This window comes from Ranitomeya variabilis, chromosome 4, assembly GCF_051348905.1.
Source record: "Ranitomeya variabilis isolate aRanVar5 chromosome 4, aRanVar5.hap1, whole genome shotgun sequence".
NCBI lineage: Eukaryota > Metazoa > Chordata > Amphibia > Anura > Dendrobatidae > Ranitomeya > Ranitomeya variabilis.
In genome coordinates this window covers 335817179-335841223 of record NC_135235.1, presented here as the reverse complement: position 1 = coordinate 335841223, position 24045 = coordinate 335817179, and the positions used below count along the sequence as shown (strand labels likewise).

General features: G+C 42.0%; 1 protein-coding gene across 5 annotated transcripts in view; it reads left to right on the top strand.

The window, feature by feature from the left end:
- Nucleotides 1–13091, top strand: part of NLRX1 (NLR family member X1) — a 78195-nt gene extending 65104 nt beyond the window's left edge. For 4 of the 5 annotated variants that reach the window (XM_077250580.1, XM_077250578.1, XM_077250579.1 and 1 more), the window contains 4 exons: nt 2474–3867; nt 4459–4545; nt 9814–10065; nt 12511–13091. In XM_077250580.1, the coding sequence (XP_077106695.1) occupies nt 2474–3867; nt 4459–4545; nt 9814–10065; nt 12511–12817 (2040 nt within the window). In that variant the 3' untranslated portion in view covers nt 12818–13091. Of the gene's footprint in view, nt 1–2473; nt 3868–4458; nt 4546–9813; nt 10066–12510 lie in introns of those variants that run through there. The other variant, XM_077250582.1, reaches the window with a different exon arrangement.
- The last annotated feature ends 10954 nt before the right edge of the window (nt 13092–24045 follow it).

Sequence of the window (24045 nt, the reverse complement as noted above, 5' to 3'; positions counted from 1 at the left end):
TTCCAATTCACCAAACAATTTTGCTCCTATCTACATAATGGGGAAAAAGTGAAGGGAAAAGTGTTGGAGGAAAATTGACAGCTGCCAGATGTGAACAATGAGGACTTAAAGAATGAGAGCGATGGCGACAAAGAGTATATACCGTACAGTTGCTAAGGTGGGGCCCCGACATGGGATACTCACCACACACGGGGATATGAACACAAACACAAAATGCGCCACACACTACCACGTGCTTGAACACATATACCACCCTCAGCACACATTTCACCACACACACACACCAACCTCGCCACATAAAAGTCGAAACACAAAAGTCACCACTCAAAACTCGCTACATGCAAAACTCGCCATATGCAAAACTAGGCTCACGCAAAACTCGCCACACGTGCAAAACTCACCTCATGGAAAACTCACCTCATGCAAAACTTGCACACACAGAAAAATTGCCACATGTACAAAAGTTGCACCACATGCAAAAGTTGCCTCACACAAAACTTGCACATACTCAAAATGCACCACACATAAAACTCGCCACGCGCAAAACTCGCCATGCACAAATCTTGCTGCACACAACTTGCTACACTAACCTGTCACATGCAACTCAACACACAAAATGTTGCTACACGCATGTCGCCACACAAAACTCATCTCACAAAAGTCGCTACATGCATGTCGCCACACGCAACTCAACACACACAACTTGACACATAAAACTCGCCCTAAAACACACACAAGTCTGGTATTGTCCTTCAAAAATAAAAATCTGATTAATAAGCAAACTACAAGAGCAACAAATGTACCATATAGGAAATACGGCAGCTGTCAGTCACATGACCTGTCTATTATGTGTATGTGTGAGCTAATATATACTGCCAGGGGGGAGGGCTTCCTGTTGGCTGGGGATTTATCAGGCTGCCAATAGCAACCAATCACAGCTCAGCTTCTATTTTGCTACAGTTAATTAACCTGAGCTCTGATTGGTTAATATAGGCAACAAAGACATTCTCAGTATAACAAAGCTAATATATGTTGTGAAATGCTTCTATTTGCTTAGTTTTTGCCTTTTAATAATTACATTTCTATCTATTTGTTTTGTGGTTTTTGTGTGCAGAATAAATTTTTGTTAACACATTCTATTTTGCTAACAGCAGTCATTAACCCGGGCGAAGCCGGGTAGTACAGCTAGTTATATATATATAGATGAACCTGATTTGTAAACACCATAAGTAGAAAAAAATTAGAAAACAATAAAATTAAGTTTTTTTATTTTTTTGGTTGTTGCAATAGCACAAAAACGCTGGAATAATCGACCAAAAGTTCTTATCTATCCCAGCATTCCATAGTTATAAACGTCTCACCGTGCAAAAAATAAGCCCTCAGTCAGTTCTATCAGGAGAAAAATTAGAACGTTATTAGTCTTGTAAAATGGCAACACATTAAAAAAAATATTTCTCAAAGTTCTGAAATCTAAATAATAATAAAAAAAAGCTGGACAAGTGTATCATCATAATCAAATGTAATTTTTGCCAGACAATGTATGTCATAAAAACAATTCCCAAAAAAACAATGTCATGCTTTTTTTTACAATTTCACTGCATTTGGAATTTTTTCAGTATTCCAGTACACTATGTGGTAAAATGAACAGTGTCCCTAAACCTAAAACTCGTCTTTCAAAAAAAAAAAAAATAAGAACCTCGTACATCTAGTCTCTGGACAGAAAAATAAAAAAGTCATAGCTCTTTGAAGAAGAGAAGGCAAAACAAAAATGAAAAAAAAAAATTGAAAGAGGCCGCATGGGCAAGGGGTTAAACATTAGTGATCAGAGCTAGTGTTAATGGCTGCTAATGGCTGTGTATTGAGAGGGCTCAGCTTCTGAGTCTATTCTATACTCCTGCCACCAGCATGCGGTGTATGTGTACATTCTCATGTCATGAAGGAGTTAAAAATTAAATGTAACAATAACCACTTTAAATTCTAACTAAAATATTATGGTAAATATCCTATTTTGCAGACTTTGCCTATAAAGTGATTATCTTATCTTATTCAATTGGTAAAATTGCAGAATGCTTGTAAAAACAAACAGCTTTACAATTTACCTCTTGTTAAAAACCCTTTCCATTATCAAAAATGCATGTGGCCAGTATCCGAGGTAAGGAGCCAGCGCTTGCAAGCTGTATGCTCTATTGCATGGAAGCGCTGCTCTGAAGCTGGCCAGTGCTCCTGTTCTTCTCCAATGCTGCCTCTGCTAGTGACATCAGAGAGTGCACCGTGCCAATGCCGCCACTCCTTAGTGTCCGTCATCGGGAGTGTCAGTCATCGGGTGTGCACCGTCCCCACCTAGCAGAATGGCAGGAGGAGTGGTGTGTTCCTGAAGACTGACCACAAGACAACCACTTTACTAGAATAGTTTTTATAAATAGAATGTTAAAAAAGAAAAAAAGTTGATGTAAGTTCTTACTTTCTCTTTCAGGCAAATGTGTTGGTGACAACTCGACCCTCAGCACTAAAACGAATCCCACGGAAGTATGTAGGTCGGTATGCTGAGATCTGTGGCTTTTCAGACACGGAGCTACAAAAGATGTACTTCGAGTTACGTTTGGGCCACAAGGATGCAGATCCACGTGAAACTGAGAACTTGGCAGAAATGTTAAGCCGCAATCTGGAGCATCACAGCCAATTATCAGCTGCATGTTTCCTGCCCTCCTATTGTTGGCTGACTTGTGCTACTTTACACTTGCTGTATTACACAAAGGACGATGAGTCGTGTACCACACTGACCGGCATCTACACTACTTTTTTACGGTTAAACTTTGCTGGTGAAGTATTGGATATCACACACCCTTCTAAAATATCTTTAATGCTTTATGTGGCACGGACTGTAGGCAAGCTCGCATATGAGGGCTGTAATTCTCGCCGTACCAAATTCAGTGAAGCTGATATCTCAAAGTGTTTTCATGTGCAGATGAACAGCGAAGAAGAGCTCAACCTTCTTACTGTCTTCAGATCTGATGCTTTTCGTTTTTTCCTCACTCCCTGTGTCCAACCAGGCCAAGAAAGCCTCTTTGTCTTCACCATACCTGCTATGCAGGAATACTTAGCAGCACTATATGTTGTGTTGGGAGAAAATAAGACTGTATTGCAACGGCTGGGGAAAGAGCTTTCTGAGATCATCAGCAAAGCTGGAGAAGATGTGGTTGCTGTTGTCAACGTTTTGTCTAAATTTCTTCCTCTGCGCATCTTCACGCTTTTTAACCTTTTACGTGTAGTGCCACGTCTTTATGGCAGAGTGAGTGGACAGAGTCGTGAAAATATAGCTCAAACAATGACTGCGGAAATGTTTCGAGAAGAGGATTCCTATAATGATGATGTGTTAGACCAAATAAACTCTAGCATTCTTGGCGTTGAGGGACCTTTACAGCCAGCAGAGGAGGATAGTTACAGCGTACAAGAAGCATTTGAATTGTTTCCCATTTTTATGGCAGGGCTTCTGTCCCGTCGGAATCGAGCTATGCTTGACCAGCTGGGCTGCACTATTATGAACATGGATGCTCTAAAAATCACTCGTGCTCTGAAGAAACATCTGTTGCGATGCAGTCTTCGTAGATTGCCACCTTCTGAGCTGATGGACTTTCTCTTCTTTCTATATGAGTTTCAAAATGAAGATTTCACAGCAGGACTCGTGAATTCACTCCGAGATTTGGATCTGTCCACTGTTCGCATGACACCACTTAAATGTAATGTGGTTGCCACAGTAATTGGAGGTACAGGGAAAGTACTGACAGACGCCAACCTCAGCTCCTGTCACCTAGATCCAGATGCCATTCATACGTTGGCACCTGTACTCCGAAGATGCCAGAATGTGAAGTGAGGACCGTTAGAAAGGGGTGATATTATTTAATGTGGAAGGGGGGAGGTCGTACACCTTTTACTGAAGAAGGTTGTTGGGAGACCATGATTTCTAACTCTAATGGAACAATTCTACAAGTCTAGGTTGACTTTTCTATTGTGAAATTGACTAGGAGCTTGCTGTGGGCAAGAGTAGAGCTCCTCAGACTGAGACAGAGCTTTATTTAATTTGATAGAAAGGCGTAGCTATAGGCCATTTTGACAGATTTTCTTTCTGCTGCACAGGCTTTTCTCTGGTCTCACCAATTGGATCTAGAAACATAAATACCCATGTTTTATTAGCTTCACTAAGAAAAACAATAAAAATGAACTGAAATAATTTTGAAACTTTCGATATAGACTACAACCAATAGAAAGGTACAGGTGCATCATTGTCATTGTCCTCATTTTGTTCTGGTTGGTCAGGTTCCAGTAGAAAAAAAGAATAAGAAGCCCTTTGCTAGAGCACAACACTCGAAATTCAGGCCAAATACATTATTATTAAATGTATTATCTGTAAAGAATGCGGTATATGTAGTTTTACTTACTGTATGACCTTGTTGTTTACAGTTTCCACATGAACTCACTGGGTCCTGATTCCTGCAAAGAAATAAAGGGTCTGCTGTTACACCCGGACTGTGCAATCAGCAGTTTACGGTAAGCGATTCTAAAAGGGGAGACCAAGCCATTTCAAAATTTAGAGGGGTTGTTCCATGAACAATGTAAATTTTAATCAATAGATCTTGGAATATTGATTAGTTTCACAAAAATGTTCTTGTGCTGACATAATATTATAAATGTGCCCCTGCTATATACTGTTATTTGCTGTGTCCGATCATGCAGAGCTGCTTCAGTTCATGGTTGGCACATACCACAGCACCTAAACAAGAGGGGATACATAAGTCAAGTATGATAAGTGAGTATACAGGCGAATAAACATCGATGACTTTATTTAACAGAGTCTGGGTATCCTGTGTGTCTCAGTGTATCTATATTATGTAGATACAGCAGTCTCAATGTATACCATGTGATATATGTAGCAGAGTCTCAGTGTATCCCATGTGATGCATATAGCAGTCTGTGTATCCTGTGATGTATATATTGAGGGAAAAAAATAATGTATAAAAATATATATATACATAGATTTATATACAGAAAAAAAGAGACCAAACATCTTTACTATTAAATTAATATACTTAATATACACAATGTTCACAAATATGCTATGTGGCCAATATACACTCACCGGCCACTTTATTAGGTACACCTGTCCAACTTCTTGTTAACACTTAATTTCTAATCAGCCAATCACATGGCGGCAACTCAGTGCATTTAGGCATGTAGACATGGTCAAGACAATCTCCTGCAGTTCAAACCGAGCATTAGTATGGGGAAGAAAGGTGATTTGAGTGCCTTTGAACGTGGCATGGTTGTTGGTGCCAGAAGGGCTGGTCTGAGTATTTCAGAAACTGCTGATCTACTGGGATTTTCACGCACAACCATCTCTAGGGTTTACAGAGAATGGTCCGAAAAAGAAAAAAAATCCAGTGAGCGGCAGTTCTGTGGGCGGAAATGCCTTGTTGATGCCAGAGGTCAGAGGAGAATGGGCAGACTGGTTCGAGCTGATAGAAAGGCAACAGTGACTCAAATCGCCACCCGTTACAACCAAGGTAGGCCTAAGAGCATCTCTGAACGCACAGTGCGTCGAACTTTGAGACAGATGGGCTACAGCAGCAGAAGACCACACCGGGTACCACTCCTTTCAGCTAAGAACAGGAAACTGAGGCTACAATTTGTACAAGCTCATCGAAATTGGACAGTAGAAGATTGGAAAAACGTTGCTTGGTCTGATGAGTCTCGATTTCTGCTGCGACATTCGGATGGTAGGGTCAGAATTTGGCGTAAACAACATGAAAGCATGGATCCATCCTGCTTTGTATGGAGCATCTTTGGGATGTGCAGCCAACAAATCTGCGGCAACTGTGTGATGCCATCATGTCAATATGGACCAAAATCTCTGAGGAATGCTTCCAGCACCTTGTTGAATCTATGCCACGAAGAATTGAGGCAGTTCTGAAGGCAAAAGGGGGTCCAACCCGTTACTAGCATGGTGTACCTAATAAAGTGGCCGGTGAGTGTATAAACATATACTTGAAAAAACAGCCGCACTCAAGATACGGATTTTTGAATGCACAACAAAGGTGAAATTTAATGAAAGCACCACAGTGAATATAATGCGTTGAGGTAACTTTTCGACCCCGTGTTGGGTCTTTAACAAACCTCACTGAAAAAGACATAAACGTACCATATATTAAAATCTAAAAGGACGAACAAGTTATATATCATATTAATCATTTCTATCCGTGATCACGCAGAAAATAAGTTATGTACAAGTATATACAATGTAAACACCTATATACGGAATTATATACAGAAAAAGCCCATTGAAAAATTGCGTGGAAAAGACTTTATTTCATAATTGCGTTTACGGACGCAAACATAGGTAGGATATAAACGAAAGCGGAGATGGTGAGCAATACATGTCACCAAAAACATATCTAGCACAAAGTCATTATATCTCTAAAACATGGGGGAGGTGTGAACAAAAAAATTGACCTTGAAGGAACAGAGAGACAAGAGGAGGAGAGGCCGCGCCGTAGGTAGCAAAAGGTTCCTGGAAAGAACTGTGAAAAAGCAGGGTATATACTAGATGTAAGACAGGAACAAGGGAGGGGGGGGGTGTTTATAAGCTGGAAGCAGGGAATAGAGGATCAGGGGGGAAAGAAGGAAAGAGCACAATTAGCATACCTAATAATGTGGAGTACAGGGATCCGGAAATGCACAGAAGAAGACCAAGATACTGGTGGCGGCTGAAATAGCGTAATTCTAAAGGTATAGTTAGTCAAGGACAAGGGTAAACAAGCTGGCAGTGCTGAAAAGAAAATACCTGCGGGTCCAGAGCATGGAGCTGACTGTGGTGGTGTGCGCCATCATAGGTGGTCAGTGGGTTAATATAGTGTCAGAACGGAAGTAGGAAGAGGCGGGGGGGGGGCGCGAGGAGGAGTGCGCAAGCGCCGTATGGAACCAGGCCTGGGAAGCAGCAAAAGTGCAGGAGACTGCGCGGTGGAGGGAGCGGTAAGGGCTGGGATGATTGGGATGCCCATGACAGGGTTTTGATGTGGTGGTCTCTTAATTTTTGCCAGAGCTGTATATAGTGTATCCTATGTGATGTATACAACAGCAGTCTCAGTGTATCCTATGTGATGTATGTACAGCAATCTCAGTGTGTCCTACAGTACAGACCAAAAGTTTGGACACACCTTCTCATTTACAGATTTTTCTGTATTTTCATGACTATGAAAATTGTACATTCACACTGAAGGCATCAAAACTATAAATTAACAGATGTGGAATTATATACTTAACAAAAAAGTGTGAAACAACTGAAATTATGTCTTCTATTCTAGGTTCTTCAAAGTAGCCACCTTTTGCTTTGATGACTGCTTTGCACACTCTTGGCATTCTCTTGATGAGCTTCAAGAGGTAGTCACCGGGAATGGTTTTCACTTCACAGAGAAAAAAGCAGAGATGATTACCTGCTGAAGCCTCCAAACAAATGCACCAGCAGGGCGCATAGGACCCGATTAATGATGGCAAAAACACAGGTGCAAAAAATACCGATGAAACAACCACTTTCAATCCAGTGTTGGCTGTTTGGGCATTAGTGCACAAAAAGATAAGCGATAATAGTCTGCATGTGGCATTGTTCACACAGGCAATGCAGAGCATCTAGTTTACAGCCTATTACTAACGCACATACAGGCGGGCCGCCCAGTGCTACAAAATGCATGCTGTGTTAATAGAGGCCTACAGTTTACAGAGCCATCTTGGTCCGACTGCACCCTACAAGATAAAGTGCAAAAAAAAAACAAAAAAAAAAACACATATCAATGTATGTAAGGTATTAGTTTATATTGGGGCCTCAATACCTAAGCTGGCAACCCGCGTCAAGGGTCCTTACATTTTGCCAGTCCTAACGCTAAACATTGAGTAAAAGCTCACAGACACAAAAAGAGAACTTAAAAATCCTCCAGAAAATTGGAAAAAAATCACAGAGAAAAAAGCAGAGATAATTACCTGCTGAAGCCTCCAAACAAATGCACCAGCAGGGCGCATCGGACCCGATTAATGATGGCAAAAACACAGGTGCAAAAAATACTGATGAAACAACCACTTTCAATCCTGTGTTGGCTGTTTGGCATTAGTGCACAAAAAGATAAGCGATAATAGTCTGTATGTGGCATTGTTCACACAGGCAATGCAAAGCATCTGGTTTACAGCCTATTACTAACGCACATACAGGCGGGCCGCCCAGTGCTACAAAATGCATGCTGTGTGAATAGAGGCCTACAGTTTACAGAGCCATCTAGGTGGCTACTTTGAAGAACCTAGAATATAAGACATAATTTCAGTTGTTTCGCACTTTTTTGTTAAGTATATAATTCCACATGTGTTATTTCATAGTTTTGATACCTTCAGTGTGAATGTACAATTTTCATAGTCATGAAAATACAGAAAAATCTTGAAAAATGAGAAAGTGTGTCCAAACTTTTGGTCTGTACTGTATGTGATTTGTACTGCAGAGTCTGTATCTTGTGTGATGCAGCTTCATTCTCACATACAAAGTGCTATATCCCTACCCTCTCATATTAAGCATATTAAGCAGAAATCATAGACCAGATTTATGAAAATGTCTTAACAGGAAAATAAACCAATTACATTGCAGTTTTCATTTTACCAAAGCAAAATTAAAGTTGCAACCAATCACAGCACTGCTTTCATTTGTCAAGAGTAGAATACAAAATGAAAGCTGCTGTATGTTTGGTTGATATGGGCAGTCAGAGGCTGATTACCTGTCTACATATTAGTGCTTGTAAAGGAATATGTGACAGATTTGAGATCTCATAATAAATTTCCTATAATAAAGGGGTGGGGATATGTATGGCTGTTATTGAGGTGAAATTAAATATACAGCTAGTATATTGATCGTGAATAAGCATGAAATGTGCAAAGAAAACACATACTTTAGAAATAATTAAAAGGGTTGTCTTATGTTCTTTAGTGGGAGCGCACTACTCTCCAACCTCAGCTTACTGGTTGCTTGAGGACAATGTGCGCCTGCTTAATTGACAGTTTAGGGTAGCAAGAATGCAGCACCACCGACCCAAACTGGGTACCATATGATGCTAAAGTACAAGGCAGCTTTACCCCTGGGGCATCGGAGGAGCACTGTAGCACTGAAGCTGGCTGGGATCAGGAGCTAACTGCACTCCGGAGATTCTGGCCAGATTTTGAGCAATACTAACAGGCTCCATTGCTAAATACTTGTATCGTGACCTTAGCCACTGCTGCTAGTGGCTGGTTACCTAGGCAAGAAGTCATGAGCAATGAAAAATACAATTGTAATTATCAGGTGAGTGGGAAGGAATTTTACTAAACTATAAACTGGAAAGTGGCTTTTTTTGCAAGCACTAATTCATCATGGCCGTCAATGAAACCAGGAGAAACCCTTTGAGACTCCTACGAGAGTTAAATTAAATACAATAATCACATTATGAATAGTGCTGCATGGGGCAGTGTTGTATGCAACCAACATTCAAGGCTAAAAAATATATGTTTTCCTGTACTTGGACACAACCTTAACCGTTACAATACCGTAACCGATTTGCCTCCATGATAGGTCAGACATATTAGACCATGCAGACAGTCTGAGATGATATTAGAGTAGAATGCTTAATATTGTAGGAGGGTTTTGCACTGTAAACCTGCTTGAATGTTAACTTACGTGGTAGAATTGTGTTGTCTGCTTGGTGTACATTTGGTTTAAAGTATCCGCATTCATAAATTCTCATACCTTTGTCCTAGGTTATGTAACAACCCTTTGGCACCGGAGGGAGCACAGTTAATTGTGGAGGGGCTTGCTGGTAACAGTTCATTAAAGCACTTGTCTCTACTCCGCACAGATCTTGGAGATGAGGGTGCTGAAATTCTGGCAAATAATCTTGGAAAAAATAAACATCTCCAAGAAATAAACCTAGCATACAATGGGATCCATGACCAGGCTGCACTTAGACTGGTGGAAGAGGCTTCACGTCACCCAACACTTGGCAGAGTTCAGTAAGTACCATTATCCATCAAAGAGTGTAATAAACTGATAAAGTGCTAGAAGACTAGTTATTGCATATTTTGGAGCTTAAAGGGCTTGTTCCATCAGAAAACCTTAGGTCCATTAAAGGATCTAGAAGCAGTAGATCTCATTATGGTGTACTAGGGCCTCCATGTAGAATATGGATGGTCATGTACTTGTCTTGTAATACTGCAGGCAATGTCAACTTCTCTTGCTAAGATCGGCTGTTTCCCAGGGGTCTTTGTAGTCAGAGCCTTGGTGATCAGCTGATCGTCGCTGTTACGGAGAAACGGGGTCAGTGGGTGCTCTCGTCCGCTGGCCCGTCTGTCTTTAGCAAGACTGCTTGGACCATGGCTCATACCACTGAACGCCCGCTCTATCTCCCCGTGGGCAATACACTACACACACAGCACAGGGTTAAGGTAAAACAGTGTGGCAATACTTTATTGAACCACAACACACAATAGCAAACAGAACAATCCCACCATGACTGGAATTGTTTGGTTACATGGGCGCATATAAAATATCACTTTGTCTCCAAGTATTTCGTGTTTCCAGTATGACACGATGTCAGGGCTCCCAGGGTCACATGGGCGCATATAAAAGATCACTGCGTCTCTATGTATTTCCAGTATGACATGATGTCAGAGCTCCCAGGGTCGCTACTCCATCTGTGGATGAACGCACAGAGAAGGGGTAACGACAAGCATAGGGAGATGACCAAGAATTGTCCATAGAGTCCATACAAGGTCCAAAGCCAGTTGACATGATGTCAGAGCTCCCAGGGTCGCTACTCCATTTGTGGATGAACGCACAGAGAAGGGGTAACGACAAGCATAGGGAGATGACCAAGAACTGTCCATAGAGTCCATACAAGGTCCAAAGCCAGTTGACACGAGAGTCACCACCTGGCTTATCTGACCATCTCCATGGAACAAGGCGACCAGTGGGTCCCAACCCTGGCTTTCTCCAAACATATCCATGGTGCAGAGATGGTCACTGGATCACATCTGTGTCCTTCCAACCGGAGCCGAAAACCCCTAGGTTGTATCCTATAGAATCCTAGATCAGTGTCCCTCGTGATGGTGCCATGATGAATTGGCTGCAGTCGTTTCTCTTGTCTGTTGGGTGGTTTGCAGAATGTCCAGCTGGTAGCTCTGTATTACCTCAGACTCTTTATACCCAAGGCATGAAAGCTACCCTTAGAACCACCATGGGTCTTTCAGTCCAACATCAAGATAAGGCAAACAATGGTGATGGGATGTAGTCACCACTACAGACTTAAGGCCCCGTCTCACATAGCGAGATCGCTAGCGAGATCGCTGCTGAGTCACAAGTTTTGTGACGCAACAGCGACCTCAGTAGCGATCTCGCTATGTGTGACACGTACCAGCGATCAGGCCCCTGCTGCGAGATCGCTGGTCGTGTCGGAATGGCCTGGGCCGTTTTTTGATCGTTGAGGTCCCGCTGACATCGCTGAATCGGTGTGTGTGACACCGATCCAGCGATGTCTTCACTGGTAACCAGGGTAAACATCGGGTTACTAAGCGCAGGGCCGCGCTTAGTAACCCGATGTTTACCCTGGTTACCAGCGTAAATGTAAAAAAAAACAAACAGTACATACTCACCATCTGATGTCCGTCAGGTCCCTTGCCGTCTGCTTCCTGCTCTGACTGAGTGCCGCCGTACAGTGAGAGCACAGCGCAGCAGTGACGTCACTGCTGCGCTCTGCTCTCACTGTACGGCGGCTCAGTCAGAGCAGGAAGCAGACGGCGAGGGACCTGACGGACACCGAAAGGCGAGTATGTACTGTTTGTTTTTTTTGGTAACCAGGGTAAACATCGGGTTACTAAGCGCGGCCCTGCGCTTAGTAACCCGATGTTTACCCTGGTTACCCGGGTGCTGCAGGGGGACTTCGGCATCGTTGAAGACAGTTTCAACGATGCCGAAGTCGTTCCCCTGATCGTTGGTCGCTGGAGAGAGCTGTCTGTGTGACAGCTCCCCAGCGACCACACAGCGACGCTGCAGCGATCAGCATCGTTGTCTGTATCGCTGCAGCGTCGCTGTGTGTGACGGGGCCTTTACACTGTATGTTAAATAGTATCAGTCTGCAAGTCTGTCCTCTTGAACCACCAGACATAAACACTTAAATGCACAAGCCAATATACAGATGAAAAGTCAGTTCTTTTGTTTTTGCAAAACATGGTTGTCTGGGAAATTAAGATACAATCTGGTTTCTTCACAGTCGCGGTGTCATTTATATTATTGGGGTGGCCTTTGATTTAACCTTTTATGCAGTTTGTCAACAATCGTTAAAATGTAATTTCAGCTGAAATGAAATTATGATTTGGGTATTGCTGGGGAAGTACAAGATTAATATTGTTTTTAGTTTTGAAGAAAAAATATTTTACTCTTTTTTTTTTTTTTTTTTCCAGTCTGTATTTTAATGAAGTTTCGGACAGTGGTCTCCGTGCCTTGCAGACTTTAGGTGACGTCAGAGTTATTGTATCCCTCTCAGAAGGATCAGATGCATCACGTCATTGGTCTCTGATCCTGAGGGAGCTTAAGGCCAATGCTGGAGGCTGGGACCAGGCACGGATGGGCTCACACCTCACTTTGCTATTGCGGGATCTACAAAGCAGCAGGGCACTGACTGGAAACTGGTGGCGTAAAGCACGTATTCTACGTGTGGAGACCGAGGTCAAACTTATGCTGAGCCGTATACATCAAGGAAAGCTATGAGTTACCGACTGTGCCTTTAAAGGTGTATCCCAGTAAGAACAAACCACCACTGATCAAGTAGTGATAGGTGATCACTGGTTTTTACTGGAATTCCACTTTTATTTTGCAGGATTTTTTATTTATTTTCCTATGTGTTTTGCTCAAGGAAACGAAGTTACAGTTCAGATGACTATATGTAAAGGTGTGTTTTACCTGTGTATGCTGCTTGTACAGGTTGTCCGCTGTATCGATCCTCTGCACTGTACATAAATAATAAATGCCTTCTTTATTATTACACTTGTGCCGTCTTCTCTTGTTCTGTGTTCACATATGCACACACTGAACATACAGTAACCATAGCTAGCAAATTCTGAATTAACCCCTTCCCGACATGGCCACTTTTCAGTTTTTGCATTCTCATTTTTCCCTGCCCTTCTTCCAAGAGTGATAACTTTTTTTATTTTTCTGTCCAAACAGACACACCATTCATTTTTTCACATAATTTGCTGAAAAATGAGGAAAAAAATTACAAGTACAGGCAAGTTGCAAAAAAACACTCCACAATTTGGATATTGTTTTTGGGGAATTATTTTTATAGTGTACAATGTATGGTAAAAAAGACCTGGCAATATGATTCTCCACGTAAGTACAATTACGACAATACCAAACGTCTCAAGTTTTTTTAAAATTATTTTAGCTGTGAAAAAAATCAGAAATTTGTAAAAAAAAAAAATATATATATATACATACCGTGTATATGTATATATATATATATATATATATATATATATATATATATATATATATATATATATATATGTAATATATATATATATATATATATATATATATATATATATTGAATAGATCGCCCCCATGCCTGTGCGCTGTTTATGCCTCTGTCAGAGTTTGACAGCAGCATTTAACAGGTTAACAGTCATGGGCAGAGCCATTATTTGCCGCTCCATAAACCCGCTATTGATTTGCACTGTACATATATGGCGGATGTCAGTAAGGTGGAAAACAAAAACATTTTTTGCACCAAATTCATCAAAATTGTGGTAATTCATAAACTTTACGCAAAGCCCAAATTGTCTTCAACAGGTTTTGAGACTTTAGTGGGAAAAGTCAAAAATTTTGTGAAATATTTTTAAAGGAGATCCAGAGTCATATAAAAATTATAAAGACTTTATCAAAAAAGTTACCAATCGTAAACATATACAGTACAATATAAAAATTTATATGGGTATTTTATCCATAGGTGAAATGAATGAACAGTGGCCGGAGGTCTGGTCAGGATTACATAATAATAATGATGTGGGCCATCGATGAATTTTATCAAACTACACAAGAGACACCAGCATCAATTAGCTTTCTTATGTCTGATTGTTCCATTTATTACCCTATACCAGATTATGGCAAGGGAGCAATCTAGCGGAAACGCTATGATGCGTAGTCTATTATGAAGTGTACGGTACGTTTCTGGTGCACGCTATACAAATAACACAATTATAGTTGGTAAAAGATTAACTACCCATTTGGTTTCATGATATGTTGCAAGAAAATGCGCCAAAATACCTGCCGTACATTACATTTCTACATGGGAGGATTGGAGTAAAATTGCTCCAAATTTTTCATTTCATGAATTAATCTAAATCGTCGGGATAAGCCACATTGATATAAAAGTCAGAAAACTAACTAAACCACAAAGACAACTTGAAAAAAAGGCACAAAGTCGTTTGATGAATCAAATCAGTAAGTCAATAATTGAGAGATATTACGTAACACCAACATACTTGTGGAAATGCAATATGAATCAGCCCATACTCTGCAAAGAGATAAGAATATAAAAAATATAAGAATTCAAATCAACCCCCCTTACCATTTTCCCAATAAAAAAATAAAAATAACACACACCTGGTATCACTGCTTCCATAAAAATCCGATCTGTCAAAATTTCAAATGAGTTAAACCGATCTGTAAATGTTATAAATAAAAAATAAAATCTCCAGCATTGCGTTTTTTCGGTCATTGCAACACTGCAAAAAAGCCATAACAATCTATCAAAGCGTTGCACCTACATTGAAATTATATCAATAAACATGTGAACAATCCAAAGCCCATGGTACTATCCTTCAAAAAAGTTTTCTTGGCACCAGTGTGCACATAAAAAAAAATGGACATGCAACGTTTTGGTCACATGTTCTTTTTCAAGCAAAACATTTTTGGAAGGATAGTACCCAGTCCCTTCAGTTCTTACAACCGAGTGCAGGGTTGTACCGAGTCTGCAGGGGACACGTAGTGGTGCCCAAATATACATTTTTATATGTGAGTGGTGGTAGGCCACAGCTCCATTGACAAGCTTAAAAACGTTTCAAGATTTAGGATTTTCAATTTTTTTCACTTCAAATAACTACGGTAGTTGATAGTGACATAATTCTACTCGCCAGGAGAATCGTATATCCAGGTCATTTTACAGCAAATGAACTTCCTAAAATCAAAACACAAACTATTGCAAACAATCTTTTTTTGTGCAATTTAACTGCAGTTAGAATTTTTTTCCAGTACATTTATTGTATTGTATTTTTTTCCCCCTTTTTGTTTCCCTGTTTTCCAACAGTCATGACTTTTTTTTCATCTGCATCTTTTATAAACTTGTAGTTTTGAATTACACAGTTAATTTTAAAATTAAATAAAATGGTTAAAAATTGTGAAGAACAGGCAATTCCGTTTTTTTTTTTTGGATTTCACTGTTACAGCATTAGTTGTGTTATATAAATGACTTGGCAATGTGATTACTAAGGTCAGTGCAATTATGGTGATACCAAACCTTTAGTTGTTGGTTTGTTTTCTTCTACTACCGCATAAAAAATCTTAAATTTTGTTAACAAATATTTGCTTTTTGCCACAAATTCCATCTTTGAAGATCCATTTTTTTTTCTTTTTTCATAGAGCTGTTTTGGGGATTTGGTTTTTTTGCGTTCAAAGCCTTAGCTTTTGTTGGTATCGTTTTGGAATACATTGGTATGATAGAGAAGCAACTCATTCGGGAAAATTGGTTACACCTTAAAAAAAAAACTGCAATTGACCCTGCCGTTTCCTGTACAGACTAGCGGTCCTGACCCCGCAGCCTCTAGTACAGACAAGATAGCCCTAACCACAGACTAGATGATGGCAACTTGGACTTTATGCTGCCTGAAAGGCTGTTGAGCGCTTCACGTTCCTCCTAAAGAAATGGATGGCAGATCAGAGTGTAAATTACACATAGAAGAGAAAGGGTATGCGCACACGTTGCGGAAAGTCCTGCGGATTTTTTTGGACTGATTTTGGTAAATCCGCAGGTAAACTGCAGTGCGGATTACCTGCGCAATTACTGCGGATTTACAGCGCTTTTTTTGTGGATTTTGTGCGGATTTCACGTGTGGTTTTACATCTGCGGATTCCTATTATGGAGCAGGTGTAAACCGTCGCGGAATCCGCACAAAGAATTTACATTCTGCGGAATAAACAACGCAGCGTTTGTGAGCGTTTTTTTCCGCAGCATGTGCACTGCGGATTTTGTTGTCCATAGGTTTACATGGTACTGTAAACGCATGGATGGAAAACTGCGAATCCGCAGCGGCCAAATCGTGGCTGATCCGCAGCAAAATCCGCAACATGTACACATACCCACAGTGTGCTGAAATAGAAAGAGATTCCAGAGTGAATAAAATAAACCATGAAATACAAAATAAAGGGTTAAGTACGTCCTGTTAGAAAATATGCCGCCTACTTCCTAATAAGAAACCGAATGAAGATGGATGCAGGTAAAAGAACATAAACAGCAAATAAATAAACCCTTACTGGTCTTTCACTAACTGGCTTAAACTACAGAAGTATGGCTGGACATCCAAATTAAGTTATCACCAGCACGAAACACCAGCAGGGGAAAGTATATAAAGCCACACCCGAAAGGTGTCAGGGCAGACAAGAGTAAATGAAAATACCTGTTATCCTAAAAAGACTGAAGCATGGATAGAAGCAGTTGAAAGGCCAGGGAAAAGGTGTATCTGCTGTGGCTCGGTGGACAGAGAAGCCGACCACAAACCAAAGATACAAGCGTTGAAACCCAGATGCATGACAGTACCCCCCCCTTCTACGAGGGGCTACAGGACCCACTGAGATCCCCAACTGCTGAAGCCGATTACATAACTCCTTAACTAGGCGAGCCTTTTGTAAATCTTCCGCATCAACCCAGGAATTATGCTTAGGACCGAAACCCTTCCATTTAATGAGATATTGCTGTCGATGTCTGACACATCTGGAAACCAAAACTTGTTCCAGCTCATACTCTTTGTCCTCAATGATGTCCTGAGGACTCGGTGTCCCCTCAAACTTTTTAAGCGAGGAATGGAAGGAATTATTAATCCTCCACGCAACTGGGAGTTGGTGCTTGACCTTCAAAGGATTAATGATATGTGTTGGTCTGTATAAGTATAGACCAACAGACTTAGGAGCATATTTCGCTTGGGGTATGTCTCTATCAGTTTTGTACATCGAGAGACTGAAATTCTTGCCCATTCTTCCTTGGCAAACAGCTCGAGCTCATTGAGTTTTAATGGAGATCGTTTGTGAACAGTAGTTTTCAGCTCTTTCCACAGATTCTCAACTGGATTGAGGTCTGGACTTTGACTTGGCCATTCTAATACCTGGATACGTTAATGTGTGAACCATTCCATGGTAGATTATGCTTTGTTTGGGATTATTATCTTGTTGGAAGACAAATCTCCGTCCCAGTCTCAGGTCTTTTGCAGACTCCAACAGGTTTTCTTCAAGAATGGTCCTGTATTTGGCTCCATCCATCTTCCCATCAATTTTAACAATCTTCCCTGTCCCTGCTGAAGAAAAGCAGGCCCAAACTATGATGCTGCCACCACCATGTTTGACAGTGGGGATGGTGTGTTCAGGGTGATGATCTGTGTTGCCTTTACGCCAAATATATCGTTTGGCATTGTTGCCAAAAAGTTCAATTTTGGATTCATCTGACCAGAGCACCTTCTTCCACTTGTTTGGTGTGTCTCCCAGGTGGCTTGTTGCAAACTTTAGGCAACACTTTTTATGGATATCTTTGAAAAATGTCTTTCTTTTTGCCACTCTTCCATAAAGGCCAGATTTGTGCAGTGTATGACTGATTGTTATCCTATGGACAGACTGTCCTACCTCAGCCGTAGATCTCTGCAGTTCATCCAGAGTGATCATGGGCCTCTTGGCTGCATCTCTGATCAGTCTTCTTGTTTGAGATGAAAGTTTAGAGGGAAGGCCGGGTCTTGGTAGATTTGCAGTGGTATGATACTCCTTCCATTTCAATATGATCAATTGCACAGTGCTCCTTGGAATGTTTAAAGTTTTGGAAATCATTTTGTATACAAATCCGGCTTTAAACTTCTCCACAACAGTATCACGGACCTGCCTGTTGTGTTCCTAGGTCTTCATAATGCTCTTTGTGCTTCAAACAGGACCCTGAGACTATCACAGAGCAGGTGCATTTATACGGAGACTTCTTTACACACAGGTGGATTATATTTATCATCCTTAGGCATTTAGGACAACAATGGATCATTCAGAGATCCACAATGAACTTCTGGAGTGAGTTTGCTGCACTGAAAGTAAAGGGGCCGAATAATATTGCACGCCCCACTTTTCAGTTTTTGAATTTCCACAAAATTTAAAATAACCAATAAATTTCGTTCAACAACAATTGGAACACAATTGTGAAGTTGATTCTTCACCAAAAATTTACACTTGGTATCTTTATGTTTGAATCATGATATGTGGGAAAAGGTTGAAAAGTTCCAGGGAGCCAAATACTTTCGCAAGGCACTGTACACTGCTCAAAAAGATAAAGGGAACACTAAAATCCCACATCCTAGATGTCATTGAATTAAACACTACAGATGCAAATCTTTATTCATTACATAATGGAATGTGTTGAGAAGAATTAAACATAAAAATGATCAATGTAAATCAAAATTAAAATCCCATGGAGGTCTGAATTTGGAATGATTCTCAAAATCAAAGTGGAAAATCAAATTACAGGCTGATCCAACTTCAGTGGAAATTCCTCAAGACAAGGAAATGATGCTCAGTAGTGTGTGTGGCCACCAAGTGCCACCTCCCTACAAAGCCTGGAGCCTGGGCATGCTCCTGATGAGGCGGCGGATGGTCTCCTGAGGGATCTCCTCCCAGACCTGGATTAAATCATCTGCCAACTCCTGGACAGTCTGTGGTGCAACATGACATTGATGGATGGTGTGAGACATGATGTCCCAGATGTGTTCATTCGGATTCAGGCTTGGGGAACGGGCGGGACAGTCCATAGCTTCAATGCCTTCACCTTGCAGGACCTGCTGACACACTCCAGGCAATTGAGGTCTGGCATTGTCCTGGATTAGGAGGAACCCAGGGCCAACTGTTGTGAATTCTGTTCTCGAGCTCCCTCCTGTGGTTATGAATGGTACTTCGGCGAGTTCTGTTCATGGACTCCCTCTGGTGGCTGTGAGTGGAGCTGCTGGTTCTGAGATTCCTTCTCCAGCTGATCTCGTTCAGGTCTTGGCTGGCTGCTCTATTTAACTCCACTCAGATCGTTACTTGATGCCAGCTGTCAATGTCCTAGTACTGGTTCAGTTCACTTGGATCTTTCAGATTACCTGTCTACTTCAGCAAAAGCTAAGTCCCTGCTAGCTTATTTGTTACCACTGTGTTTTTGTCCAGCTTGCTATAATGAATTTATCTTGTTAGCTGGAAGCTCTGGGATGCAGAGTGGCACCACCGCGCCGTGAGTCGGTGCGGTGATTTCTTTTGCACACTCTGCGTGGTTTTTTGTTAGTTTTTTATGCTGACCGCAAAGATACCTTTTCTATCCTCTGTCTGTTTAGTTAGTCTGGCCTCCTATGCTGAAATCTATTTCATTCCTGTGTTTGTGACTTCCATCTTAACTCACAGTCAATATATGTGGGGGCTGCCTATTTCTTTGGGGAATTTCTCTGAGGCAAGGTAGGCTGTGTTTTCTATCTTTAGGGGTAGTTAGCTCTTAGGCTGTGAAGAGGCGTCTAGGCAGAGTCAGGAACGCTCCACGGCTATTTCTAGTTGTTGTGATAGGATTAGAGGTTGCGGTCAGCAGAGCTCCCACTTCCCAGAGCTCGTCCTGTATCGCTAGTTTGCTCATCTGGTCATTTCTAGTGTTCCTAACCACCAGCCCAACATAACAGTACAGCTGGCCCGCAAAGTGTTAATGCATCTCAATAGAGGGATAAGAGAAGTTCTGAGACCATTTTTTTTTCTCTGCAGTGTGTTTTGTATTTCTTTTCCCCTTAACCTCTGGGTGGTTCAGGACGCAGGTGTAGATATGGACATTCAAGGTCTGTCCTCTTGTGTGGATCAACTCACTGCAAGGGTACAAAGCATTCAAGATTATGTAGTTCAGAACCCGATGTTAGAACCCAGAATTCCAATTCCTGATTTGTTTTCTGGGAATAGATCTAAGTTCCTGAATTTCAAAAATAATTGTAGACTGTTTTTTGCTTTGAAACCCCGCTCCTCTGGTGACCCCATTCAGCAAGTAAAAATCATTATTTCTCTGCTACGTGGTGACCCTCAAGACTGGGCATTTTCCCTTGCGCCAGAGGATCCTGCATTGCGTAATGTAGATGCGTTTTTTCTGGCGCTTGGATTGCTTTATGATGAACCAGATTCAGTGGATCAGGCAGAGAAAATTTTGCTGGCTTTGTGTCAGAGTCAGGATCAAGCGGAGGTATATTGTCAGAAGTTCAGAAAGTGGTCTGTGCTTACTCAGTGGAATGAATGTGCCCTGGCGGCAATTTTCAGAAAGGGTCTTTCTGAAGCCCTTAAGGATGTTGGTCTGAATGAGTCTATGTCCTTGGCCATTCAGATCGATCGACGCTTACGTGAGCGCAAAAATGTGCACCATTTGGCGGTGTTTCCTGAGCAGAAGCCTGAGCCTATGCAATGTGATAGGACCTTGACCAGAGCTGAATGGCAAGAACACAGACGTCAGAATGGGCTGTGTTTTTACTGTGGTGACTCCACTCATGCTATCTCTGATTGTCCTAAGCGCACTAAACGGTTCGCTAGGTCTGCCACCATTGGTACGGTACAGCCAAAATTTATTTTGTCCGTTACTCTGATTTGCTCTTTGTCGTCCTATTCGTTATGGCATTTGTGGATTCAGGTGCTGCCCTGAATTTGATGGTCTTGGAGTTTGCCAGGCGCTGTGGTTTTTTCTTGGAGCCCTTGCAGTGTCCTATTCCATTGAGAGGAATTGATGCTACGCCTTTGGCCAAGAATAAGCCTCAGTACTGGACTCAATTGACCATGTGCATGGCTCCTGCACATCGGGAGGATATTCGCTTTTTGGTGTTGCATAATCTGCATGATGTGGTCGTTTTGGGTTTGCCATGGCTACAGGTCCATAATCCTGTATTGGATTGGAAATCAATGTCTGTATCCAGTTGGGGTTGTCAAGGGGTACATGGGGATGTCCCATTGTTGTCTATTTCATCTTCCCATCCTTCTGAAGTCCCTGAGTTCTTGTCAGGTTACCGGGATGTATTTGATGAGCCCAAATCCAGTGCTCTACCTCCTCATAGGGATTGCGATTGTGCTATTAATTTGATTCCTGGTAGTAAGTTTCCGAACGGCCGACTGTTCAATTTATCTGTGCCAGAACACGCTGCAATGCGGAGTTATATAAAGGAGTCCTTGGAGAAAGGGCATATTCGCCCGTCGTCGTCACCGTTGGGAGCAGGGTTCTTTTTTGTGGCCAAGAAGGATGGTTCTCTGAGACCTTGTATAGATTACCGCCTTCTTAATAAAATCACCGTCAAATTTCAGTACCCTTTGCCGCTACTGTCTGATTTGTTTGCTCGGATTAAGGGAGCTAGCTGGTTCACCAAGATAGATCTTTGAGGGGCGTATAATCTTGTGCGTATTAAACGGGGCGACGAATGGAAAACAGCATTTAATACGCCCGAGGGCCATTTTGAGTACTTGGTTATGCCATTCGGGCTTTCTAATGCTCCATCTGTGTTTCAGTCCTTTATGCATGACATCTTCCGAAAGTACCTGGATAGATTCATGATTGTATATTTGGATGATATTTTGGTCTTTTCGGACGATTGGGAGTCTCATGTGAAGCAGGTCAGAATGGTGTTCCAGGTCCTTCGTGCTCATTCCTTGTTTGTGAAAGGGTCTAAATGTCTCTTTGGAGTTCAGAAGGTTTCATTTTTGGGCTTCATTTTTTCCCCTTCTACTATCGAGATGGACCCTGTTAAAGTTCAGGCCATTTATGATTGGACTCAGCCTACTTCTGTGAAGAGCCTTCAGAAATTTTTGGGCTTTGCTAATTTTTACCGTCGCTTCATCGCTAATTTTTCTAGTGTTGTTAAACCATTGACTGATTTAACCAAGAAAGGTGCTGATGTGGTCAATTGGTCCTTTGCGGCCATTGAGGCTTTTCAGGAACTGAAGCGTCGTTTTTCTTCTGCCCCTGTGTTGTGTCAGCCAGATGTTTTGCTCCCGTTTCAGGTTGAGGTGGATGCTTCTGAGATTGGAGCAGGGGCTGTTTTGTCTCAAAGAGGTTCTGATGGCTCTGTAATGAAACCATGTGCTTTCTTTTCTAGAAAGTTTTCGCCTGCTGAGCGCAATTATGATGTGGGTAATCGAGAGTTGTTGGCTATGAAGTGGGCGTTTGAGGAGTGGCGACATTGGCTGGAAGGAGCCAAACATCGCATGGTGGTCTTGACGGATCACAAGAATCTGACTTATCTCGAGTCTGCCAAGCGTTTGAATCCTAGACAGGCTCGATGGTCGCTGTTTTTCTCCCGCTTCAATTTTGTGGTTTCGTACCTTCCAGGTTCTAAGAATGTGAAGGCTGATGCCCTTTCTAGGAGTTTTGTGCCTGATTCTTCGGGAGTTCCTGAGCCGGCTGGTATTCTCAAAGAGGGGGTAATTTTGTCTGCCATCTCCCCTGATTTGCGGCGGGTGCTGCAGGAGTTTCAGGCTGATAGACCTGACCGTTGCCCAGCGGAGAAGCTGTTTGTCCCTGATAGATGGACTAGTAGAGTTATCTCTGAGGTTCACTGTTCGGTGTTGGCTGGTCATCCTGGAATCTTTGGTACCAGAGATTTGGTGGCTAGATCCTTTTGATGGCCTTCCATGTCACGAGATGTGCGTTCTTTTGTGCAGTCCTGTGGGACTTGTGCTCGGGCTAAGCCCTGCTGTTCTCATGCCAGTGGGTTGCTTTTGCCCTTGCCGGTCCCGAAAAGCCCCTGGACGCATATTTCCATGGATTTTATTTCAGATCTCCCTGTCTCTCAGAGGATGTCAGTTATCTGGGTGGTTTGTGATCGCTTCTCTAAGATGGTCCATTTGGTACCTTTGCCTAAATTGCCTTCCTCCTCTGATTTGGTTCCATTGTTTTTCCAGCATGTGGTTCGTTTACATGGCATTCCGGAGAACATCGTGTCGGACAGAGGTTCCCAGTTTGTTTCAAGATTTTGGTGGTCCTTTTGTGCTAAGATGGGCATTGATTTGTCTTTTTCTTCAGCTTTCCATCCTCAGACAAATTGCCAAACCGAACGAACCAATCAGACTTTGGAAACATATCTGAGATGCTTTGTTTCTGCTGATCAGGATGATTGGGTGTCCTTCTTGCCTTTGGCTGAGTTCGCCCTTAATAATCGGGCCAGCTCGGCTACTTTGGTTTCGCCTTTTTTCTGTAATTCTGGTTTCCACCCTCGTTTTTCTTCAGGGCAGGTTGAGCCTTCGGACTGTCCTGGTGTGGATTCTGTGGTGGACAGGTTGCAGCAAATTTGGACTCACGTAGTGGACAATTTGACATTGTCCCAGGAGAAGGCTCAACGTTTCGCTAACCGCCGTCGCTGTGTTGGTCCCCGACTTCGTGTTGGGGATTTGGTTTGGTTGTCGTCTCGTTTTGTTCCTATGAAGGTTTCGTCTCCTAAGTTTAAGCCTCGTTTCATTGGTCCTTATAAGATTTCTGAAATTATTAATCCTGTGTCATTTCGTTTGGACCTTCCAGCTTCTTTCTCCATCCATAATGTGTTCCATAGGTCGTTGTTGCGGAGATATGTGGCTCCTATGGTTCCCTCCGTTGATCCTCCTGCCCCGGTGTTGGTTGAGGGGGAGTTGGAGTATGTGGTGGAGAAGATTTTGGATTCTCGTATTTCGAGACG